At 38.5% G+C, this 21,202-nt stretch overlaps 1 protein-coding gene across 1 annotated transcript; it reads left to right on the forward strand.

The window, feature by feature from the left end:
- The first annotated feature begins 4,623 nt into the window (after positions 1-4,623).
- On the forward strand, positions 4,624-20,523 carry ANKRD7 (ankyrin repeat domain 7). Its single transcript, XM_010841143.1, is given in 7 exon segments — positions 4,624-5,707; positions 12,754-12,872; positions 13,033-13,202; positions 14,425-14,531; positions 15,512-15,534; positions 15,537-15,645; positions 20,352-20,523. Coding segments are annotated over 7 exon segments (933 nt in total). The 5' UTR covers positions 4,624-5,474.
- The last annotated feature ends 679 nt before the right edge of the window (positions 20,524-21,202 follow it).

Genomic DNA, 21,202 nt, shown 5'->3' on the forward strand with positions numbered 1-21,202 from the left:
CATATACAGGAAGATTGATTTGTTTTATGAGGAGCCCTATGCCAAAGAAAACCTTTTCCATTTAATTGCATTTTTTGTTTGTTTTTCAAGCCATTTAAAAAGCTATCCATTGATCTTTTATAATAGAATGTTGTAGCGTGACTTAACAGCCTTGAAAATTTAACAGAGGTTAAAGTAAGACAATATAGACATTACTCCCAAAGTAGAAGCATACGAAAATACAGAACACAATATTAAATGTATATTTAGGTAAGAAAAAGACTTTTTAAATACTCCAATATTAGAGCAATATCAGTACACCTAAAAGGCACAAGAATTATTTGTTAAGTTAGCGAATGAAAACTATGTTTTTCTTAGGAAAGGATTTTTGAAAAACCACAGAAATTATGAGTACCTTGTTGACTAAAACTACATCTATTCCATGCTTCTATTTTTGACATCTAATAAAATGCCTCATTTATGTAAGGGCATTTTATAAATTTATAAATTTTTAACTACTAATTTAACCTAATGGTGGCCTCAGGTCATGCTTTACACAAGTTACCACCTTTAAGGGGAACCGTTTTCATTGTAGCATTTTTGCTTTTGTGACATATTTTTCTACTTCTATCAAAACTCTGAATTAGGTCCAGAGATGGGCTATTTGTAAACTATTATACAAACATAACTCCTCTGCTTGATGGCAGTTAAGTATCTTGTTCTAACAAAATCAGTAAACATTGTGGACTGGATCAGACACGACTGAGTGACTAAACCACCACCACGGACCGGATGGTGTGTCCCTCCAAAATTCATGTGTTGAAACCCTAATTTCAATGTGATGGTATTTGGAGGTGGGAACTTTGGGAAGTAATTAAATCATAGGAGTCCTCATGAATGGGTTTAGTGCTCTTATATGAAAAGGCCAGAGATAGCTTCCTCTTTCAGCCACATACGGACACAGCAAGTAAACCAGAAAGGGCTCTCACCAAGAACTCGCTCATGCAGATGCTCTGATCTTAGACTTCCAGTCTCTGGAATTGTTCTAACAAATGTTTATTGTTTGAGCTACCTAGTCTATAGTAATTTGTTACAGCAGTCTAAACTGATTAAGTAAATCATGATGATTAGCCAACAAACAGAAGAAAAGTATTTTCTTCTAAGAGGAGCAAAACATTCTCTTCAAATTATGAAAGAAAGATCGATAATAGATTAATATAACCACATATAAAATAACTTGTGATTCTCAAAAAAGAATTGCTTTAATAACATCTATACTGATTTGCAAAAGTAAATTGAAATGTAATATTAGTATACACCATCTAAACCTGACATTTCTTTTGCAGTTCATATAATTTTGTTTAAAGTCCCAGTTTAAAGAGACAGGTGTATTTTTTTTACAAATAAATGACTCTGTAAATTTTTATAAATGATTATCATATAATAATCATTTATTAGAAATAATGTTATAAAAATAATGAACTTATTTTATAATAAATCCAAATTGTAATTATAGAGAAACAAATGACATACTTCTAGTTTGTACAAAGGTACCATATGGGTTTAATGAACTTAGTGAACTTTTGAAACTAAATATAAATCTCTCTTCAGACATTATTATTTCAGAATTTCAGTTACCTTCTTAAAGAATCACAAATTGTAGAATTTCAAGAAAGAAATGCTAATGACAAAATTTATATATTGATCTTTAAACAGCTCTTTTGTTATCAAAACTTTCATAAGCCCACTCTCTGTATCTTTGGCAGGACCACCAACAGAAAATCCACTATGAAAAGTCTTAACTTGATAGGTACATTTGAGATCAAGGATATTTGGATGTCTTTTATTATTTTTCCTAAGAAATTACATGGGGGTTGTTATATAGAAAAAATGATAAATAACATTGCTATTTTAATACTGATATAGGTACCAACCATGTTACATAATACTCATGTGTCTGATAATAGAAGAGACAGCAGCTCATAACCTATTGATAAAAATTATATAAAATTAGCATACAATTATTCATATCCTTCAAATTTCTGAGCTCTATTAGCTTTATCTTAACATTTAAGGGAAAAATTGTTCTCAAGTCATTCTGAATTGAAGGGGACACAGCTCATTAAATTAACCAGAGATAGCATGATATGAGAAGTGTCCTGAAGCTTATCAGTTCCTGTCCCAGTTCTAACACAAAGCTTTTTTCCTTGGTCACGTAATGAAAATGAGAGAGATGATGTTGGCCTGGACTACAGTGATGGCCATGGTCAAATTCTGTATGTATTTGGAAGCACTTCATACAGTTTTTGCTAACTGATCATATGTGGCCTTTGAAAAAGAAGGAAGTCAAGGATGACAGTAAAACTTTTGACCTGAGCAACATGAAGAATGGAATTACCTGCCCTTAAGTAAGAAAGACAGTGACAGATTGGAATGTCAGGAGAGCACTTGAAAAATGTTAAGTTTGAGATGCCTATAGAAGCTATAGACAACTGGATATATCAGTTTGGAGTTTAGCAGAGGGAACCAGACTAGAACTCCCAAATTTGGCATTGACTGTCTAGATATGTTAAAGTTTTGGAACTGAATGAGATCAACCCAGAAGGGGATATAGATGGTGGAAGAAATCAAATGGATTCTGGACATATTGTGTAGTTAGACTTGACAGACTTTGCTGTTAGTTAAATGTAGGTGTAAAAGGTAAGATTCAAGAATGGCTCCAAGGGTTTGGAGGGAAAAAAATGAAGCTATGGATTGACTGATCCTGAGACTCTCCATTATTGGAGATAAAGAGGAATCAGGGAACTAAACAGTAGGACTTGTTAGAAAGGAAGGAATGAAACCAGAAATGGAAAATGTCTTGGAAACCAAGTGAAGTGTGTTTTGAAGAATAAGCAATGAATTGACTTGGATTTACATGAAAAGTGAGAAATGACCCTTGGGTTTCATGTGATGGAGATCACAGTCAATCATATTTAAAGTAGTGCAGATTGAGCAAAATTGGAAAACAGGGTAACTATGGCAGTTGCTTTCAAGTGAGAACAGAGGAAGAAAAATTACAGAGATTACAAGATTATAGATGATTCTAAGGCTTTTGCTGTAAATGAGAGAAATGAGGCAATGATTGCAGGGGGAGGTATGGTCAGTTTTTTGTTTTCAGGATGGATACTAGCACGTATTTATGTCAATAATGTCATCAGAGAGAGAAACTAAAGACATGAGAAAGCAGGGGAAAGATTGATGAAGCAATACAGAAGATGGGGTTCTAGAAAATAAGAGAAGTGCTGGCCTTTGCTAGAAACATGGACATATTAGCATATGAATAGAAGAGAAGGTAAAATATTTTTTTGGCAAGGTGTAGATAAGTGGATGGGCTTCCCAGGTGACTCAGTGGGATAAGAATCTGCCTGCCAATGCAGGAACCCCAGGAGACATGGGTTTGATCCCTGAGTCAGGAATATCCCCTAGAGTAGGAAATGGCAACCCACTCTAGTATTTTTGCCAGGATAATTCCATGGACAAAAGAGCCTGGCGGACCACAGTTCACAGCATCACAAAGAGTCAGACACGACTGAGCAACACAGCACAGTGGAGAGATGTCCTGGTAGCCGATAGAATTGCTTTTCTGATTCTTTTCTCAGTGAATCAAAAGCCAGGTCATCAATCAAGAAGTTTGAAGACAGAGAAGATATGAAATATTCAAGGAAAGTGTAAGTATGAATGGATGAGGGAAATACCTAAGAATTGCTGGGAAGTATAATCCATTTTGGAGAAGTCAATGGCAACCCACTCCAGTACTGTTGCATGGAAAATCCCATGGATAGAGGAGCCTGGTAGGCTGCAGTCCATGGGGTCGCTAAGATTCAGGCACGACTGAGCGACTTCACTTTCACCTTCCACTTTCATGCACTGGAGAAGGAAATGGCAACCCACTCCAGTGTTCTTGCCTGGAGAATCCCATGGACGGAGAAGCCTGTTAGGCTGCAGTCCATGGGGTCGCACAGAGTCGGACACGACTGAAGCGACTTAGCAGCAGCAGCAGCAGCAGCATAATCCATTTCAAGTGAAATCCATTTCAGGGTTTTCATGAACTGAAAATGAGAAAAGACATCACAACTGTGTATTTTCCTTTAGTCACATCCAGTGACTCAGGGCTAGACAAATTTAGATAAGAATTTTACTATTTATTTATGTGTGTATTTATGTATTTATTTGACATTAAATTTATGTATTTATGTATTTATTTATTGTTGCAGCATGTGGGATCTTTAGTTGCAGCATGCAGGATTTAATTACATGACCAGGTGTCCAGCCTCAGCTCCTTTCATTGGGAATACAGAGTCTTAGCCACTGGACCACCAAGGAGGTCCCTAGATGGGAGTTTTAAATGTAACTAGGTCTATGATTCGGAGAAGGCAATGGCACCCCACTCCAGTACTCTTGCCTGGAAAATCCCATGGACAAAAGAGCCTGGTAGGCTGCAATCCATGGGGTCTCTAGGAGTTGGAAACGACTGAGCGACTTCACTTTCACTTTTCACTTTTATGCATTGGAGAAGGAAATGGCAACTCACTCCAGTGTTCTTGCCTGGAGAATCCCAGGGACGGGGGAGCCTGGTGGGCTGCCGTCTATGGGGTTGCACAGAGTCGGACACGACTGAAGCGACTTAGCAGCAGCAGCAGCAGCAGCAGCAGCAGGTCTATGATTTAGGCAGACAAGTAAGAAAAGGAATAGGGGCAAACTTATTGTAGGTGTATGCATGGGAGTGATAATCATTAACTGTGGAATTTAATCTAGTTATGTAGGGAAGTGAGAACACAGAGTGGGGTGGTCAAGGTCACTGAAAGGTGGCAGAATTAATGGGACTGTGGGTGTAAAGAATTAGAAGGATTTTTGGAGTTTTGTGATGAGTGAGTTGAAATGAGAGGTGGTGTTCAAAAGTATGTTTGAAATTGATATTAGGAAGGGATTTCAGTTATTATTAAAGGCTAGTTGTATCATGTGAATCATGTTGGTGAGAGGCAGGGTGTAGGCTGGAGGCAAGGTTTCTGGAGGAGGTTCATCTCCACCAGGAAGAAAGTAAATCTTGGTTTGTAAGAGTTCAAGCCATAAGGGTCTATCTTTCAAGGAAAAGGGATTATTTGTAAGGAAGTTGGTAGATTTCTACCCAAAGGCTCTCGATCTAATAGGAAGACTGAGAGTGTTTCAGTTAATCTAAGATCTTGGGGGAAGAATCTGGATTTGGGGAACACTGGGTGCCAAGGCCCTGCGTGTTGCTAGGCAACTGAGAAAAGCTGCCCAGCCTAGTTCTGGTCTTTGGTGCACTTCCTGCCTATGACACACTTCGGAGCTCTGGTCGCTTTGACTCCAGCGTTGTGGGGGAGGATCTGGCCAGAGGGGTCTGCAAGCCAGAGGCTCAGGGCCCAGAGGTAGGTGGGGAAGTTAGGAGTTCCAGGACTTCCTGGTCCCACTGAAGGGCTGCCTCCGGCACCGCCATGAAGAAGCTTTTTACCTTACCAAGAAGTAAGGATGAGCCCCGCTGTTCCTGCTCACCCCTGCTTGTAGGCAGATGGGCCAGTATTGGTCTCCTTGCCCAATCAGGCTACATCCTTCGAGATAAGAATTTAAAGAAACTTCACAGAGCTGCCTCAGTTGGGGATTTAGAGAAGGTAAAGGAGTGTCTTCAGCTCAAGGAGCATGATGTGAACATGCAGGACAGAGAACTCAGGTGATCAGAGTGACTGAAGGGCAGCACGGTGGGGAAGCTGGGGCCACTGGGTCCTCTAACCAGAATCATGACTTGTCTGGGCCCCCCAGTGCTTGTCACTCCATGTTTCCCACAGCAGAGAGGTCTGGTAACCATTGGCAAAGGGTCACACCCCCAACTTTCAGCTTCTTCTCTTTAGAAAGGCTCTTCTGGATATCTGAGGGCATTTGCTTTAATCTCCACTGCTTACTCCACCCTCTCTCTGACCTACAGTTTGTCCCTGTGGCACATCTTGTCCCTAGCCACTAAGATTTTCCATGTTCCTAATGTACTAATAGAAAAAGAGTAGAGGCAATGTTTCAGAAGAGTAGTTGTTAAGATTTTAAGACTCTGAAAGAGCAAAACTTTTTAATGTAGATATCCTATGAAAAAACTTTTTTTTTTGAGTTATAGAGGATCTTCAAAAAGCTCATCAGCAACCACTTACTGCAAAAACAAAACTAATTTTATAAAGAAATGAAGAAGTTATGTATTTGACATTAATAACAGAAAATGTGTTCTATATGTGCCACCCTTAAATCTTGTGGGGAGTTTTCAGGTCATTGAGTGTGTAAAATGTCATGTTTCATCACTATGGTTAGAGGATTTGTGTTAACTTATGGATAGGTTTACCTCCTCTTTTAATAAAATCAGAGTTATCTAATTTATCTGACTTTTATCCTGTACCACTGCTTTGAATTTCTTTACAAGGTCATGAATAACCTCAGCATGACTTTATTCAGTGGTCAGTTCTCAGTCTTACCTGGTAGGCATCTCAGCCAAGTCTCTTATTTCCTTATCAATAGTATTTGAAATACTGTATTGTCTTGCAGGACAACTGGTTCACCTGGCATTTGTCCTACTTTTGTGTTCAGTTCTTTTTAGACTCTTTTGCTGGTTTTGTTCATCTTCCTGACTGGTAAATATTTGAAGCCTCAGACCTTGAAATGATTCTCTTTCTCTTAATCCTCACTTGACTGGTGAAGAGAGATCATCTGTATCTGATTTCATGCTTCCCAACTTTTTATCTCCAGCTGGGTGTCTCCCTGAACCCTAGACTCAAATATACAAATGCCTACACTATCACTTGGATATCTAATAGACTGTGGTATGTTTGTAAATGTTAAATAACAGGCTTTTGAGTCGGGGTAGGGGTGAGGAGAAGGGAAGAGAAGCCCTGATTTCAAGCTACAAATGTGATATCAATTGGCTTGAGTAATTCCTGAGAATTTAACAATCAGCTTGTGAGAGCCACTAGCTCCACTCCATCACTGCTTTGGGATCTCACATATCCCCATACTGCACTCCTGTTACTTCTCAGATCTGCTCTTCTCTTCCTATAAATGCCAAATCCTTTCTTTCAGTTGTTTAGACCAGAACCCCTAGAGTCATTCTTGACTAATCTCATTCTTTCACATCCTCCATTTCTTTCGACAGGAAATCTTGGTTTTACCCTCAAAATAGATCTAAAATCTAGCCATTTCTTGCCAGCTTCACAGTTACCACCCTAATCAAAGCCACCATCATACTTCACCGCAGTGGCCTCCCAGGTAGTCTTCTGTCTTCTAACATTTCCAGTTTATTCTCCACACATTAGCCAGAATGATCCTCTAAAGTGTAAGTGAAGTGATGCTTTCCTTGCCTAAACAACATCCACTGGCTTTTCTTCTCATTAGGGGTAAAAGCCAAAGTCCTTCCCAGGCTCATAAGCCCTACACAACATTCACCCCCACTTCTTGGTATCTCTCTGATCTTGCCTCCCACAACTCTCCCTTTCATTCATCTCCAGTTCCCCCTTGCCTTTTTAGTGTTCCACAGAAATGCCAGACATGTAGTTAGAGCCTTTGGTTCCTTTATCTGGGGTACTTTTCCCTCCCAGATAGTCACATGGCTTGGTCTCACTTCCTTCAGGTTTGTCACCATATCAATGAAGGCTTCCCTGGCTACACTACCTGCAATTGAATGCCCTCTCCATGCTGACATTTTCTGTTCCTCTTCCCTGCCTGATTTTTCCCTTTAGCACTTAATACTGTCTGTTGTACCTTGTATTTTTTTTTGTTGACCTCTTCCACTAGCCAGGTATGATTCATAAGGTCAGGTATTTTTGTTTTGTTTGCTGCTGTGTCTTTATCAGCTACAACCTTGCCTAAGCCATAGTAAGTATTTAATAAATATTTTTGATGAATGAATACATACATATATATATATATATCTATGCAGATAAATATAATTTAAAGATATTACTCAGCAATAAAATGATATTGATATAAGAAATGAAATTACTGATACATGCAGCAACATGGATGAATCTCAAAAGTGTCATGCTAAGTCAAAGAGATCAGATAATAAAGACTATATATCAAGTGACTCCTTTTCTATGAAATTCTCAAAAGGCAAAAGTATAGCCAAGGAAAGCAAATCAGTAGTTACCAGGTGCTTCATACAGGGACTGGAGGAACGAGATTGATTATAAAGGGATATGAGTGATAGAAATGTTCTTTATCATGTTTATAGTGGCAGTTATATGACTATATATTGGTCAAAACTCATAAAATTGTACATTTAAACTTTTTGTATATTATACCTGAATAATGCTGAAAAAAGTCTCAAACTAAATATTCTATTTGAATATTTGTGTGTGTGTAGAAAGACTGAGAATGGGATAAAGTATGAGTGGATACATACTAAACTTAAAATCACTATTTCTGAAGAGTAGATGAGATTTGGATAGGGGAAGTAGAGAGAGTAAGAATGGTTATGGGAGACATGCCTTGTGCTGTTTAATTTTTTAAAGTGATTTATAGTTATTTATATAATGCTGCATTAACTCATTTTAGAAGCATGCTAAAGGTCTCTGATGCCTCATGTAGGTATATGTACGTATAAATAATGGCCTTAGGAAGTAATATTCTATATATGTTTTCTCGTAAACATAATGATACTAAAAGTGGAAGTTTCTGGTTAGGAGAGAACAAGAGAAACACCATGACAGTTAATGAGCAGGTTGTTCTGAAGGCCATAGTAACCCAGTAGGAAGAACTTTGTTTTGGGAAAAAAATTCTGAATGTGCAGCCTGTCCTGCATTTGTATGACCTTGACCCTAAATCTCATCTTGTCAAATCAGAATTATTACTAGATAAGTGTTTTTTAAACCAAGATCTGCAAGCCTTGTTGCAAACTATTTATTAAACCAGAAGAGCTCCTTATGAATGTCCTTTGTTTATTTGGCTTATATTTATGTTTTAATTTTAAAAGCAATGTACCTAATAAGTATAAAAATGAATGGAAGATGTCTAATATCTCTCCCAGCAATAAAATTAAATTACCTTCTGTGTTTTTGTTTTTTTTTTAAAGTCCCTCAGATCTGTAGATAGCCTGGTCAGTGAAGGCTCAATTCCAAATGAACACTTTCTACCATACTACTCAAACCCAGATTAGATCTAAAGTGCTGGTTTACAGTTGAAAGTAGTGATCTAGTGTGAGGTAGCTTCCTTGGTTACTTCTTCACTCACCCTGAATTCTAAGTTATCATCAAGAGCCCAAGTCAGTTGATAAGGGGGGTGTTCTCACGATGACCTAATTTAAGACAGCAGCTGTATTCTGGTCTTGCACCCTGTGCAGCAGGTAGCACTTCTCTTCAGTTTCTGGAATAGTGACTCTTCATACCCATCTGAGTCACTCCTTTTGCTAAAGTTCAGTTAAAGATTTCTGGGATCTGATAATTCTTCATTTGGCCACAATCTCTGCTGACAGTTCTTTCACTGGTATATGAGAGAGTGAGAGACTGGGAGGAAACAAAACTTGAATCAAATAGTAGGATACCAGCTTACCTAAAACCGTAGAAACCAGCACTAGGCCTTGCAGGGATTTAAATTTCTTGTAAGTACCATAAGTTAAAAGGTAACAATATAAATCGGAGTCTTCACTTTGCAATATGGTACACTAATAAGAGTTGTGTATTTTTGAGAAATGGAATAATACACTTGGTTTTAAAGTGTGTAGCTAAGATATTTGTAAATACATGTTTTGCATTCAGCTATTTCAAAAAATAGGATGGTTTTTGACATTAGGTGAAAAAGTATTGATATTGTAGAAGCTCTTGTATGTGTAAACATTTGGTAAATGATCATAACAAAGGCATTACTTGCTGCATATTTCAATATTCCATATTCTTAATTATCTGAAATTAAGACTAGTTAATCTAAAACTTGAAATGGAGGCAATCTGTATATTCTTGAGACTTTTTGTCTTTTCAAGCCAGGATGACTCATTTGAAAGGACTCCAAATATTCTGAGAAAAAAATCTTTTTAAGACTATTTTGAAGGTTGATTAGTATTATAACCTTTGTAAGGTTTCATGCCTACTCAGGATAGATTAGTCTTGTTTTCAAATTTTGTGTAAAAGACCATAGGACTATATTTCGCTCAATGCTTCCTTAAGAAACTGAGGCTTTCATAGCTATTTTATTTTATTGACTCTGTGGTTGATTTCCTGTGTTCCTTGGGGCATATAGATGTGCTCTGTGATCTTTATAAAAGTTTCATTGTCATGTAGGGTTTAGACTTAAATTGGAAGAGTGAAATATTCAGCAGGCATGCATCAGCTACTTTCGGAAAACCTACTGGGAATTACCCAAATGCCATTTACTTTCTCTCAGAGAAAGAGAAATTGGCATTGTTTTTGCTTGTTTTCATGAAAAAAGGAAATCAGAGCTGGAGAGAGAGGTAGATCTAAAGGCTGAGTAAAAACCACCTAAGTTCCTTGAGACTAAATTTTTGAAATAGGTGTAACAGTAGGTGAAAGAGACAGATCAATATATCTGTTAAGATTTGCTATGCTATCACAAGGAGTTATTTTAGGTCAGCTTAAAGCCTTTTGGCCCTATATATTTGGGTTGAAGACTGGAGAAATTTCCTATTACATAAGAAAGTTTACCATTAAGCCAAATTATGGATGGCAACAAAAAGGCTGATCAGTGCTTTTACTGTTTTGTAATTTCTGAGAAATCAAATTAGTTATCAGAAGTTTGTTTGGTAAGGATGGAATCACAGCAAACAAGGTAGATCATTTTGAGGGATATTTTCATCTAGATCATGACGTCTGAGGAATCATTTTTGTTCTACACAAAAACAAAGTAATCCTTTCCAATGACTGGGAAATGTGGGTTCCTTAAATTCACATTTTCTTTACCATGGAGGATGTTAATCACGAATAACTTCTGGTTTCCGTCTATTACCTAGCTGACTATCCTCTTTCTGATTATAGTCTTTCTTCAGATAGGATAATATAATTGGTTAGGTTTCTGTTCTTTTGTATTATACTTAGTCTTGCCTTCCAGAGATTATATTCAGATAACTTTGATTGGAGTTTGTGTATTTCCAAATTGTTCAAAATTATTTTTATATTTTTTTATTTTCTCCCATAAATGGTAAAGTATAACATCATCTATAGATTTTATGTCTAACTCTTTGGAAGTTACCTTATTTTCAAGTCCTTATGGGCTACCTTTTGCTCCTCTTAGTATAAATACAAGTACTGTTTAGGTACATACCCATAAAGTACTTTTGAGAATCTAAAATAAACTGGAAAATGGTGTCTAAAATCTTTTGTTTAGGATCTGAGCTATCTATATATAGATTTTATATTATAAAATTATCTTTGCTGCTGCTGCTGCCAAGTCGCTTCAGTTGTGTCAGACTCTGTGCGACCCCATAGACGGCAGCCCACCAGGCTCCCCCGTCCCTGGGATTCTCCAGGCAAGAACACTGGAGTGGGTTGCCATTTCCTTCTCCAATGCATGAAAGTGGAAAGTGAAGTCATTCAGTCATGTTTGACTCTTCGTGACCCCATGGACTATAGCCTACCAGGCTCCTCTCTCCATGGGATTTTCAAGGCAAGAGTACTGGAGTTGGGTGCCATCGCCTTCTCCAAAAAGTACCTTTAGTAAGAATATAATGATATCACCGTCACAAATAAATAAAAGATTATTGACGTCCAGTTCAGGCTAAAAACTACAAATTTTAAAAGGAGTCATTAGTACCTGTTATGTTATACTTCATGAATATGTGCTTGATTTCTTGGAGGCCACATAGAATATGGCTTTTTGAGAAGAAAAAAATATTTTAATAATTAAAAATTAGGCTGAGATCTACAACTTAAAGAGAACCCTTAGGCTTTTCACCTTTGTGTTTACTTCTTAGAGCAAATATCAACTTTAATAGCTAAGCAAAGAGAAATACACACAACTTAGGTGTAGCATGCTGTGAAACAGGGGTTCCAAGCATAGGCAATGTCCCTTTTTCCTATTAGCTGGAACAAATATCTTAGGTTTTAGAGATCATTTCTAGATTTTTTTTGGATATTTAATTTTATCATTCATTCCAAGGCTTAGACTCACTTTGGTGTTTGAAAAAAGCTATTTTTTTTTCAACATAAATTCTCTTGGAAGTGAAACCAGTTAAATAAGTATCTTCAGGGCATTTATATGGGCCTTTTAATTCAGTAAAAATTAATTATAATTAATATGAATTTTATGTAAATATAAGTAAGCATATGAAGCAAATACCTTAACAATATATGATCCAGCATGTTCTTGGGCATAGTAGGTAACTTATCAAACTAAGACTTATCTCTACTTCTGTAAAAAGTAGTTATAATTAATATGAATTTGGTGTAAATATAAGTAAGCATATGAAGCAAATCAGTCACCTCAATTGCTAAGTCATGTCCGATTCTTTGCGACCTCATGGACCCCTCACTAGGCCTCCTTGTCAATCACCAACTCCTGGAGCTTGCCCAAGCTCATGTCCATCAAGTTGGTAATGCCATTCAACTATCTCATTCTCTGTCGTCCCTTTCTTCTCCTGCCTTCAGTCTTTCCCAGCATCAGGGTCTTTTCTAGTGAGTCATCTGAATGTATATGAAGCAAATACCTTAACAATATATGATCTGGCATGTTCTTTGGCATAGTAGGTAACTTCTCAAACTAAGCCTTATCTCTAACTTGTGCTTCATTATGTCGATACAGAACACCTTTGCACCTGGTCTGTGCTAATGGATATTCAAATACTGTCTCTCTTTTAACTGAGAAACAGTGCAAAGTAAATGTCTGGGATGGTGAAAACAGATCTCCATTGACTAAGGGGTGTTGATTTTTCTTTTTTGATTGAATTGCATTTGAATTCTTCTCCTAGTTAACCTTTGTTATATTTCATATTTTAAAACATAGTATTAAATATTAGTTTAATATATCAGATCCTAAGTAGTAAATTTGTTGGCCATCTATCGCTTTTGTGTTGACAGGCAGTACCATGTGACAAGGAGAGTTGTGCTACTGTTCTTCTAGAACACAGTGCAGACCCCAATCTGGTGGATTTAGATGGCAACACTGCTCTTCATTATGCTTTCTGTTGTCGAAGTGTCTCATTAGCTGAAAAACTGCTGAAACACAAAGCTAACCTTGAGGCTCAAAATAAGGTAGCCTTCTATTAAAAATGATACATGATATTTTAGAAAGCAGTAAAAGACGATATTCATTGCAGATAATTTATATCAGTTGAGACATATGTTATATAAGGCATGAGTTTTACAAAATGAAATTAGGGAGAAGGGGAGGAAAATGAGATTATCAAATACTGACAAGTTTTCTTTTTATAAAAAACGTTCTCTATTTCATTTTAGATTATAATCCTGACCTCCAAAGCAACATTATGTTTAACAATTAAAATTGTTCAAAGGACCACATCAAATGAGAAATACTTGATTTCACTATAAATGAACATTGATTAGAAATCATAAAGACTATATCTTTTTCTATTTATATGCTCATGAATAATTATAAGAATAGAGTAAAATTAGAAAGGCACTTGTTATACTAAAAGTAATCCAAGTCCCCTATTAAGATATTATGGATAATTGATGAGCATACCTTTTTAAGCTTCCTAACACTTCAGTTCATTGATATTTTATCCTCATGAGAGGCCAAAATAAGTGCCAGCCTTGCAAGTTTAAAAGAAACCCCTTAGCAAACCAACTGTGTATTATGAATTAATGTTTTGTAATATTTATATATATTCTAGGTGCTCATTAATTAAATGTTCCATACTGGTCTGCCCACAATTTGAATTAAGCCTGAAGTAGAAACTTTAATTTTATTTTTTAACTGGTTAGCAATATTTTATGTTTTTATTATTTTATTTATTTGTGTGTGTATGTGTTAGTAGCTCAGTTGTGTCTGACTCTTTGTGACCCCATGGACTATAGCCCACCAGGCTCCTCTGTCCATGGAATTCTCCAGGCAAGAATACTAGAGTGGGTTGCCATGCCCTCTTCCAGGGGATCTTTCCAACCCAGGGATCAAACCCACATATTTTACATCTCCCGCATTGGCAGGCAGATTTTTTAGTACTAGTGCTTCTTGAGAAGCCCTGGCATATATATTTATAAATATATTCATGTATGTGTGTGTTAGTCCCTCAGTTGTTTCTGACTCTTTGCAACCCATACACTGTAGCCCACCAGACTCCTCTGTCTATGTATATATTCTTTTCTAGATTCTTTTTCATTTTAAGCTTTTCATTATAAGATATGACAGAGGTTTCTTATAAGCACACTAATTTTTTTAAATTGAACTTAAATCTAAAAGGCATGTAATGTTGGTACAGTATTTAAAGTAATCATTTTGAAATAGTTTTTCCAGGATGGGTTTATTCCACTTCTACTTGCCATTACTGAAAATAATGCAGAAATGGTAGAATTTCTTTTGAAGAATGGGGCAGATGTGAATGCTTCAGATAAGAATCGAAGGTATAATTAATGCTAAATAAGATCATTTAACCATAGTTCAGAGAAGGCAATGGCAAGCCACTCCAGTACTCTTGCCTGGAAAATCTCATGAACAGAGGAGCTTGGTAGGCTGCAGTCCATGGGGTCGATACGAGTCAGACACAACTGAGGGACTTCACTTTCACTTTTCACTTTCACACATTGGAGGAGGAAATGGCAACCCACTCCAGTGTTCTTGCCTGGAGAATCCCAGGGATGGTGGAGCCTGATGGGCTGCCATCTATGGGGTCGCACAGATTCGGACACGACTGAAGCGACTCAGCAGCAGCAGCAGCAGCAGCAGCAACCATAGTCATCTAATAGGAATACACACACACACACACACACACACACACACGTGTGTTAAATGCTAGGTGTTCATTTCTTAAATATACCAGGCTGCTCTTGTCCACAATTTGAATTAAGCCTATATTATATATGTATATATGACATATATCTGATATTGAAAAGATTTGGCCATAGGATTTTGGACAAATTATCTAGATTCCAGGATCTATCTTTCTATCTGTAAAATCAAACAGTTGGGCCAGATTTTTAGGTTATTGTTACTCTTTTTTTAAAAAGTAACGTTAGAATCTTCTACAGAAACTCTATCTATAAATCCCATATGCTACAGTTAAATGGAGATGGGGACTCAGAGTCCCAGACACTCCTCTCCATAGAATTTTTGACACATTTTCTGGAAAACATTACAGTTCTCTGGAGCAGGGATTGAAAACCACTAAACTAGTTGCTTCTAGGGACTCTTATTTTCAGACTCCATAATATGTATGGTCTGTGATTACCACACATTTTTGAGAAGATTTGCCCCACATTTTACATTCTTGCCCTCTTTTCCTGATCATACATTTGAACAGTAAATTTAGAAGACTAACTTAAAAAAAAATAAAAGACATTGTTAAGATTCATAAATGGACATATATTTATATCTCTTCCTCCAGAACAGCCCTTATGATTGCTCCAGTGATGAACCCACAAGTTTAGTCAGTCTTCTTCCGCAAGAAGTGGACCTATCTTGCCAAGATATTTATGGATTCATAGCTGAGGAATATGCATCTTTCAATGGTTTTACTATGTAAGTGATATTGTGTATCTTTTAACAATTGTGTGGAATTTGAGCATAAGGAAAGAAACAGTAGCCCCAAAGTACAAAGCCCACAGTAGGGGTAAACACATGATGAACTCTGGACACAAGCATCTGGGGATGCTTGATTTCCCCATCAGTGTAAGAACCACAGGTTCTTCTATTGAGGGGAATAGAGACTTCTCTCTTAAAGGGCACACACAAAATCTCACACTCTCCAGGACCCAGGGCAGAAGCCGTAACTTGAAAGGAGATTAAGTCAGACCAACTGCTGTTCTTGGAGAACCTCCAGGAGAGGCAGGAGGCAATCAGAGGTCACCGTGGGGACACAGACACTGGGGCAATCATTTTGGGGAGCTCATTCTATCACCTGGACACTGGTGCTGGCAAGCACCATTTTGGAATTCTCCCTCTGGCTTATTAGCCCCAGGACCAGGGCAGCCCTGGCCCAGTGGTCTGCAGGCACCAGTGCTGGATGCCTCAGGTCAAGCAACTAACTGGGCCGGGACACAGCCCCACCCACACCAGACAGGCTACTTTAAGGCCTCCAGATATATAGATGCAGATATACCATATCGATTACAGTGTATAAGCAAACTCTTCTTTCTTGAGATTTTAACAAAATAACTTATTCATATATTCCTTATGGAATAAATAATTAAAATGAACAAGAGAAAAAAAAAAAAAAAGCCAAAGACACCCCTGAGCCCACAGCTGCCCCTAGACAGGGCCATGCCCACAGAAAGCACAGACTCAGACCCACACTCCAGTGCATAGGTACTAGACCTGGGATTCTCCAGAGCCCTCCAGCCAGAGATCCTGGGACCCAGCTCCACCCACCAGTGGGTAGACACCAGCTGCAAGACAGCACCAGCCCTGCAGCCTGCAGCCCAGGTCCACCTACTAGCCAGCATGCTCTAGCTTCGGGACAGACCTCACCCATCAGCATGCAGACAACAGCCATAAGACAACCTCAGCCCTGCAGCCTATCAATCTGGCCCCTCTATCTGCAGGTTAACAGAAGCCTGAGGACAACCTGGGCCCTGTGGCCAACTATGTCAGGAAGTGGCCCCACCCACCACCCATCATAAGCCGAGTGATTTAATACCAGCTCTGGGACTCCTGGACCCTGCAACCAGGCCCCAGGATCCAACTCTGTCCACCAGTAGACTGGCACTTGCCCCAGGATCTGGCTTTACCCACCAGCAGGCAGGCAAGAGCCCTGGGGTCTTCTGAACCCTGACTTTACCCGCAGGGCCCCCCAGAGTTCATTAGTCAGATACCTCATAGCATGGCCCTGCCAACTAATGAGGCAGGGCCTGGCGACTAACCAGGCCAGGAGCCAACCAAGTCCACCAGACTGCCCATAGTAATCAGTCTGCCACAACAGAAGGACCCATACACTCCACATTGGGGGAGGGGCTACCCCTAGAGCATAAGCAGCTCTGGTGCTAAGAGGGGAGTGCACTGCTGGGGTGCACAGGCCTACGAAAGGCCACTTATCAAAAGAAATGTAACCAAACTACCAAATACATAAAAATAAAAACAGCAAGTTATGCAAAATGAGGTAAAGGAACATATTCCAAGTGAAGGAACAGGATAAAACCTCAGAAGAGGAACTACGTGAAGTAGACGGGGAATCTACCTGAGAAAGAGTTCAGGGTAGTGATCGTAACAGTGATCCAAGAACCTAGGAGAAGGATGCATGGACTAAGCAGTTAGAAGTTTTTAACAGGGAGTTAGAAAATACAGAACAACCAAACAGAGCTGAAGAATACAGTGAATAAATTTAAAAATCCAGTAGAAGGAAATAATAGTAGACTAAATGTTGCAGGTCGGTGAGCTGGAAAATAGAGTTGAAGAAATCACTGATTCTGAACAGGAAAAAAAAGAGAGAGAGAGAAAAGAAATGACAATTTTAAGAGATCTCTGGGAGAATATTAAGCACACTAATATTCACATTAAAGGGGTGCCAGAAAGAGATGAGAGAGAGACTAAGAGGCTGAGAACATATTTGAAGACATAATAGCTTAAAACTTACCTAACCTGGGAAAGGAAACAGCATCCAAGTCAAGGAAGGGCAGAGTGTCCCATACAGGATTAACCCAAACAGGAACATACCAAAACAGCTTAGTGAAAATCGTTTAGTTGTGTCTGACTCTTTGCGACCCCATGGACTATACAGTCCATGGAATTCTCCAGGCCAGAATACTGGAGTGGGTAGCCTTTCCCTTCTTCAGGGGATCTTCCCAACGCAGGGATCAAACCCAGATCTCCCACATTTCAGGTGGATTCTTTACCAGCTGAGCCACAAGGGAAGCTCCAAGACAGACTATAATTAAAATGGCAAAACTAAAGATAAAGGATAGTGGTGGTTGTTTAGTTGCTAAGTCGTGACTGACTTTTGTAAACCCATAGACTGTAGCCTGCCAGGCTCCTCTGTCCATGGGATTCTCCAGGCAAGAACACTGGAGTGGTTTGCCATTTCCTTCTCCAGGGTATCTTTCTGACCCAGGGATTGAACCTGCATCTCCTGCATTGCAGGTAGATTCTACCTCTGAGCCACCAGGGAAGCTCAAAGATAAAGAATATTTAAAAAACAGTAAGGGAATAGCAACAAATTATACACCAGGGGACTCCCATAAGGTTATCAAATGACTATTCAGCAGAAACTCTGCAGGCCAGAAGGGAGTGGCACAATATATTTAAAGTGATGAAAGGGAAAAATCTACAACCAAGATTACACAGTAAGGCTCTCATTCAGATTTGATGGAGAGATCAAAAGTTTTATAAACAAGCAAAAGGTAGAAGAGTTCAGCACCACTAAACAGTTTTACAAGAAATGTTAAAGGAGCTTCTCTAAACGAAAAAGAAGAGGCTGCAACTAGAAACATGAAAACTATGAAAGGAAAAAGAATATCAGTAATTTAAGTGTAAATAAATGACTATGGAATTTTTATCATCTCAATACTACTTTATTTTTTTTAGTGTTGAAAATTATAAAAGCATTATATTATTGTTCTTTTTCCAAAAAGGTAAGAGGGGAGAGAGATAACTTCCTAATGACTAAGCAGTTACCTTTAGGATATGAGAACTATCAAAATCTATTAAAAAATGCAAATAACTTTAAACTTCAATCTAATGCCTCTATCCTCTTTTTTGTTTATCCCTTTCTTTTGTGATGGGAACTAAGCTTTTTGTAATTGTGACTTCTGCTGGGTAACAGCTATTGCCTATCTACAGTCTCTGCTTTTTTTTTTCTTTCTAATTTTATTTTATTTTTAAACTTTACATACTTGTATTAGTTTTGCCAAATATCAAAATGAATCCGCCACAGGTATACATGTGTTCCCCATCCTGAACCCTCCTCCCTCCTCCCTCCCCATATCATCCCTCTGTTAGCTCCCTTTCCTGGTATATCAGTTCAGTTCAGTTCACTCGCTCAGTCGTGTCTGACTCTTTGCGACCCCATGAACCGCAGCACGCCAGGCCTCCCTGTCCATCACCAACTCCTGCTGCTGCCGCTGCTAAGTCGTTTCAGTCGTGTCCGACTCTGTGCGACCCTATAGACGGCACCCCACCAGGCTCCCCCGTCCCTGGGATTCTCCAGGCAAGAACACTGGAGTAGGTTGCCATTTCCTTCTCCAATGCATGAAGGTGAAAAGTGAAAGTGAAGTCGTTCAGTCGTGTCCGACTCTTAGCAGCCTCATGGACTGCAGCTTACCAGGCTCCTCCGTCCATGGGATTTTCCAGGCAAGGGTACTGGAGTGGGGTGCCACCAACTCCTGGGGTCCACCCAAACCCATGTCCATCGAGTTGGTGATGCCATCCAACTATTTCATCCTCTGTCATCCCCTTCTCTGGCCTTCAATCTTTCCTGGTACATAGGGTCTATTATTTGGTAAGAGTGGAAGCCTAGAATAGGCTTTTTAAAAAATAAAGGAAACCATCTCCTTTATCCCTTTATATAAATATAAAGGGAATTATATTTAGATATTTGTTTTACAGTTAGCTTTAACCCATACATTGCCTCATTCCTTTCACTGAAATTCTGAAATCATATGCCTATTAATGAGTGGCTAGAATGGGCTCTTTTCAGGCATGGAGACAATGTTTCTTCTTTGCTAGATATGGTTTATTGGGGTGGGCCCTAATCCTATATGACTGGTATCCTTATAGAAGGAGATTAGGAATGCAGAGACACACAGAGGATAGTTATCTACTAGCCAAGAAGAGAGGCCTGTAACAGTTACAGCCTTCCTGTATGGCCCTCAGGAAACCAACCCTGCTGACACCTTGGTCTTGGACTTCCAGTCTCCAGAATTGTGAGAAAATAAATTTCTGTTGTTTAAGCTACCCAGTCTGTGGTATTTTGTTACAACAGCCCTAAAATCTATATACCAATCTATATACCAAGTATAACCTAAAGCCCCTTTTTCTACCTTGTGAGTGTTTTTTTGTGGTTACAGGAATAAAAGAAGTGCCAAGAATGGGAATATCTAAAACAAAAATGGTGTCTATTGATGCAGTTGACTTGAGAGGAGGTTGTGGTCAGCAGTTGAGTGTGTGATGTCATTAGGAAGGCATTATTAGCTAACATCCATGGTTTTCACTTGAGAATTATGTATTATGAATTGAACTGAATATTTATGAACATTGGAATTCATATATTTAATATATTTTCTCTTTATGGCAAGATATCATCAATTAATTGTTAATAATGAAAAGGAAAAAAAAGTTAAACAGATATCTAACTCTATGAACACAACTTTGGGCACTATATTTGATACAGAAGAGCTGCAGGAAGGTAAGAATATACCAATTGAACAAGTAGTTTTCCTTGTTGATTTTTATTTGTTTGGTTTTTAGGAAGGGACACTGCTTTTGCAAATAATATATAAATTTGAAATTTTCTCCTATTTTGAAATGCTAAATATCTTAAACACTATCCTTAAGAATATTAGTGATTAAAACATTCTGACACTGTTGAGTGAAATGTAATATAAAAACATACTGAATGATTAAGACATTTTTATTCATTGTCTTGAATAGTTTAAAAAAACACATTTTTGCAGGCAATGGCAACCCACTCCGGTACTCTTGCCTGGAAAATCCCATGGACGGAGAAGCCTGGTAGGCTGTAGTCCACCGGGTCCCTAAGAGTCGGACACGACTGAGCGACTTCACTTTCACTTTTCACTTTCATGCATTGGAGAAGGAAATGGCATCCCACTCCAGTGTTCTTGCCTGGAGAATCCCAGGGACGGGGGAGCCTGGTGGGCTGCCGTCTATGGGATCGCAGAGTAGGACACCACTGAAGCGACTTAGCAGCAGCAGAGATTTCCAAAGATAAAAAACTATTAGTGTATTTTTTATTTTATTCTAAAATTACTTCACATAAATACATTTGCTATCAATTAATGGGATTGCAAGGAGTTTGTCACGACTCAGTGACTTAACTACTACTAATATAACATATCATGAACTCCTTATTGCCAAATTCAGACTGAAATTGAAGAAAGTAGGGAAAACCACTAGACCATTCAGG

This window comes from Bison bison, unplaced genomic scaffold, assembly GCF_000754665.1.
Source record: "Bison bison bison isolate TAMUID 2011002044 unplaced genomic scaffold, Bison_UMD1.0 scf7180017864156, whole genome shotgun sequence".
NCBI classification, from domain to species: Eukaryota; Metazoa; Chordata; class Mammalia; order Artiodactyla; family Bovidae; genus Bison; species Bison bison.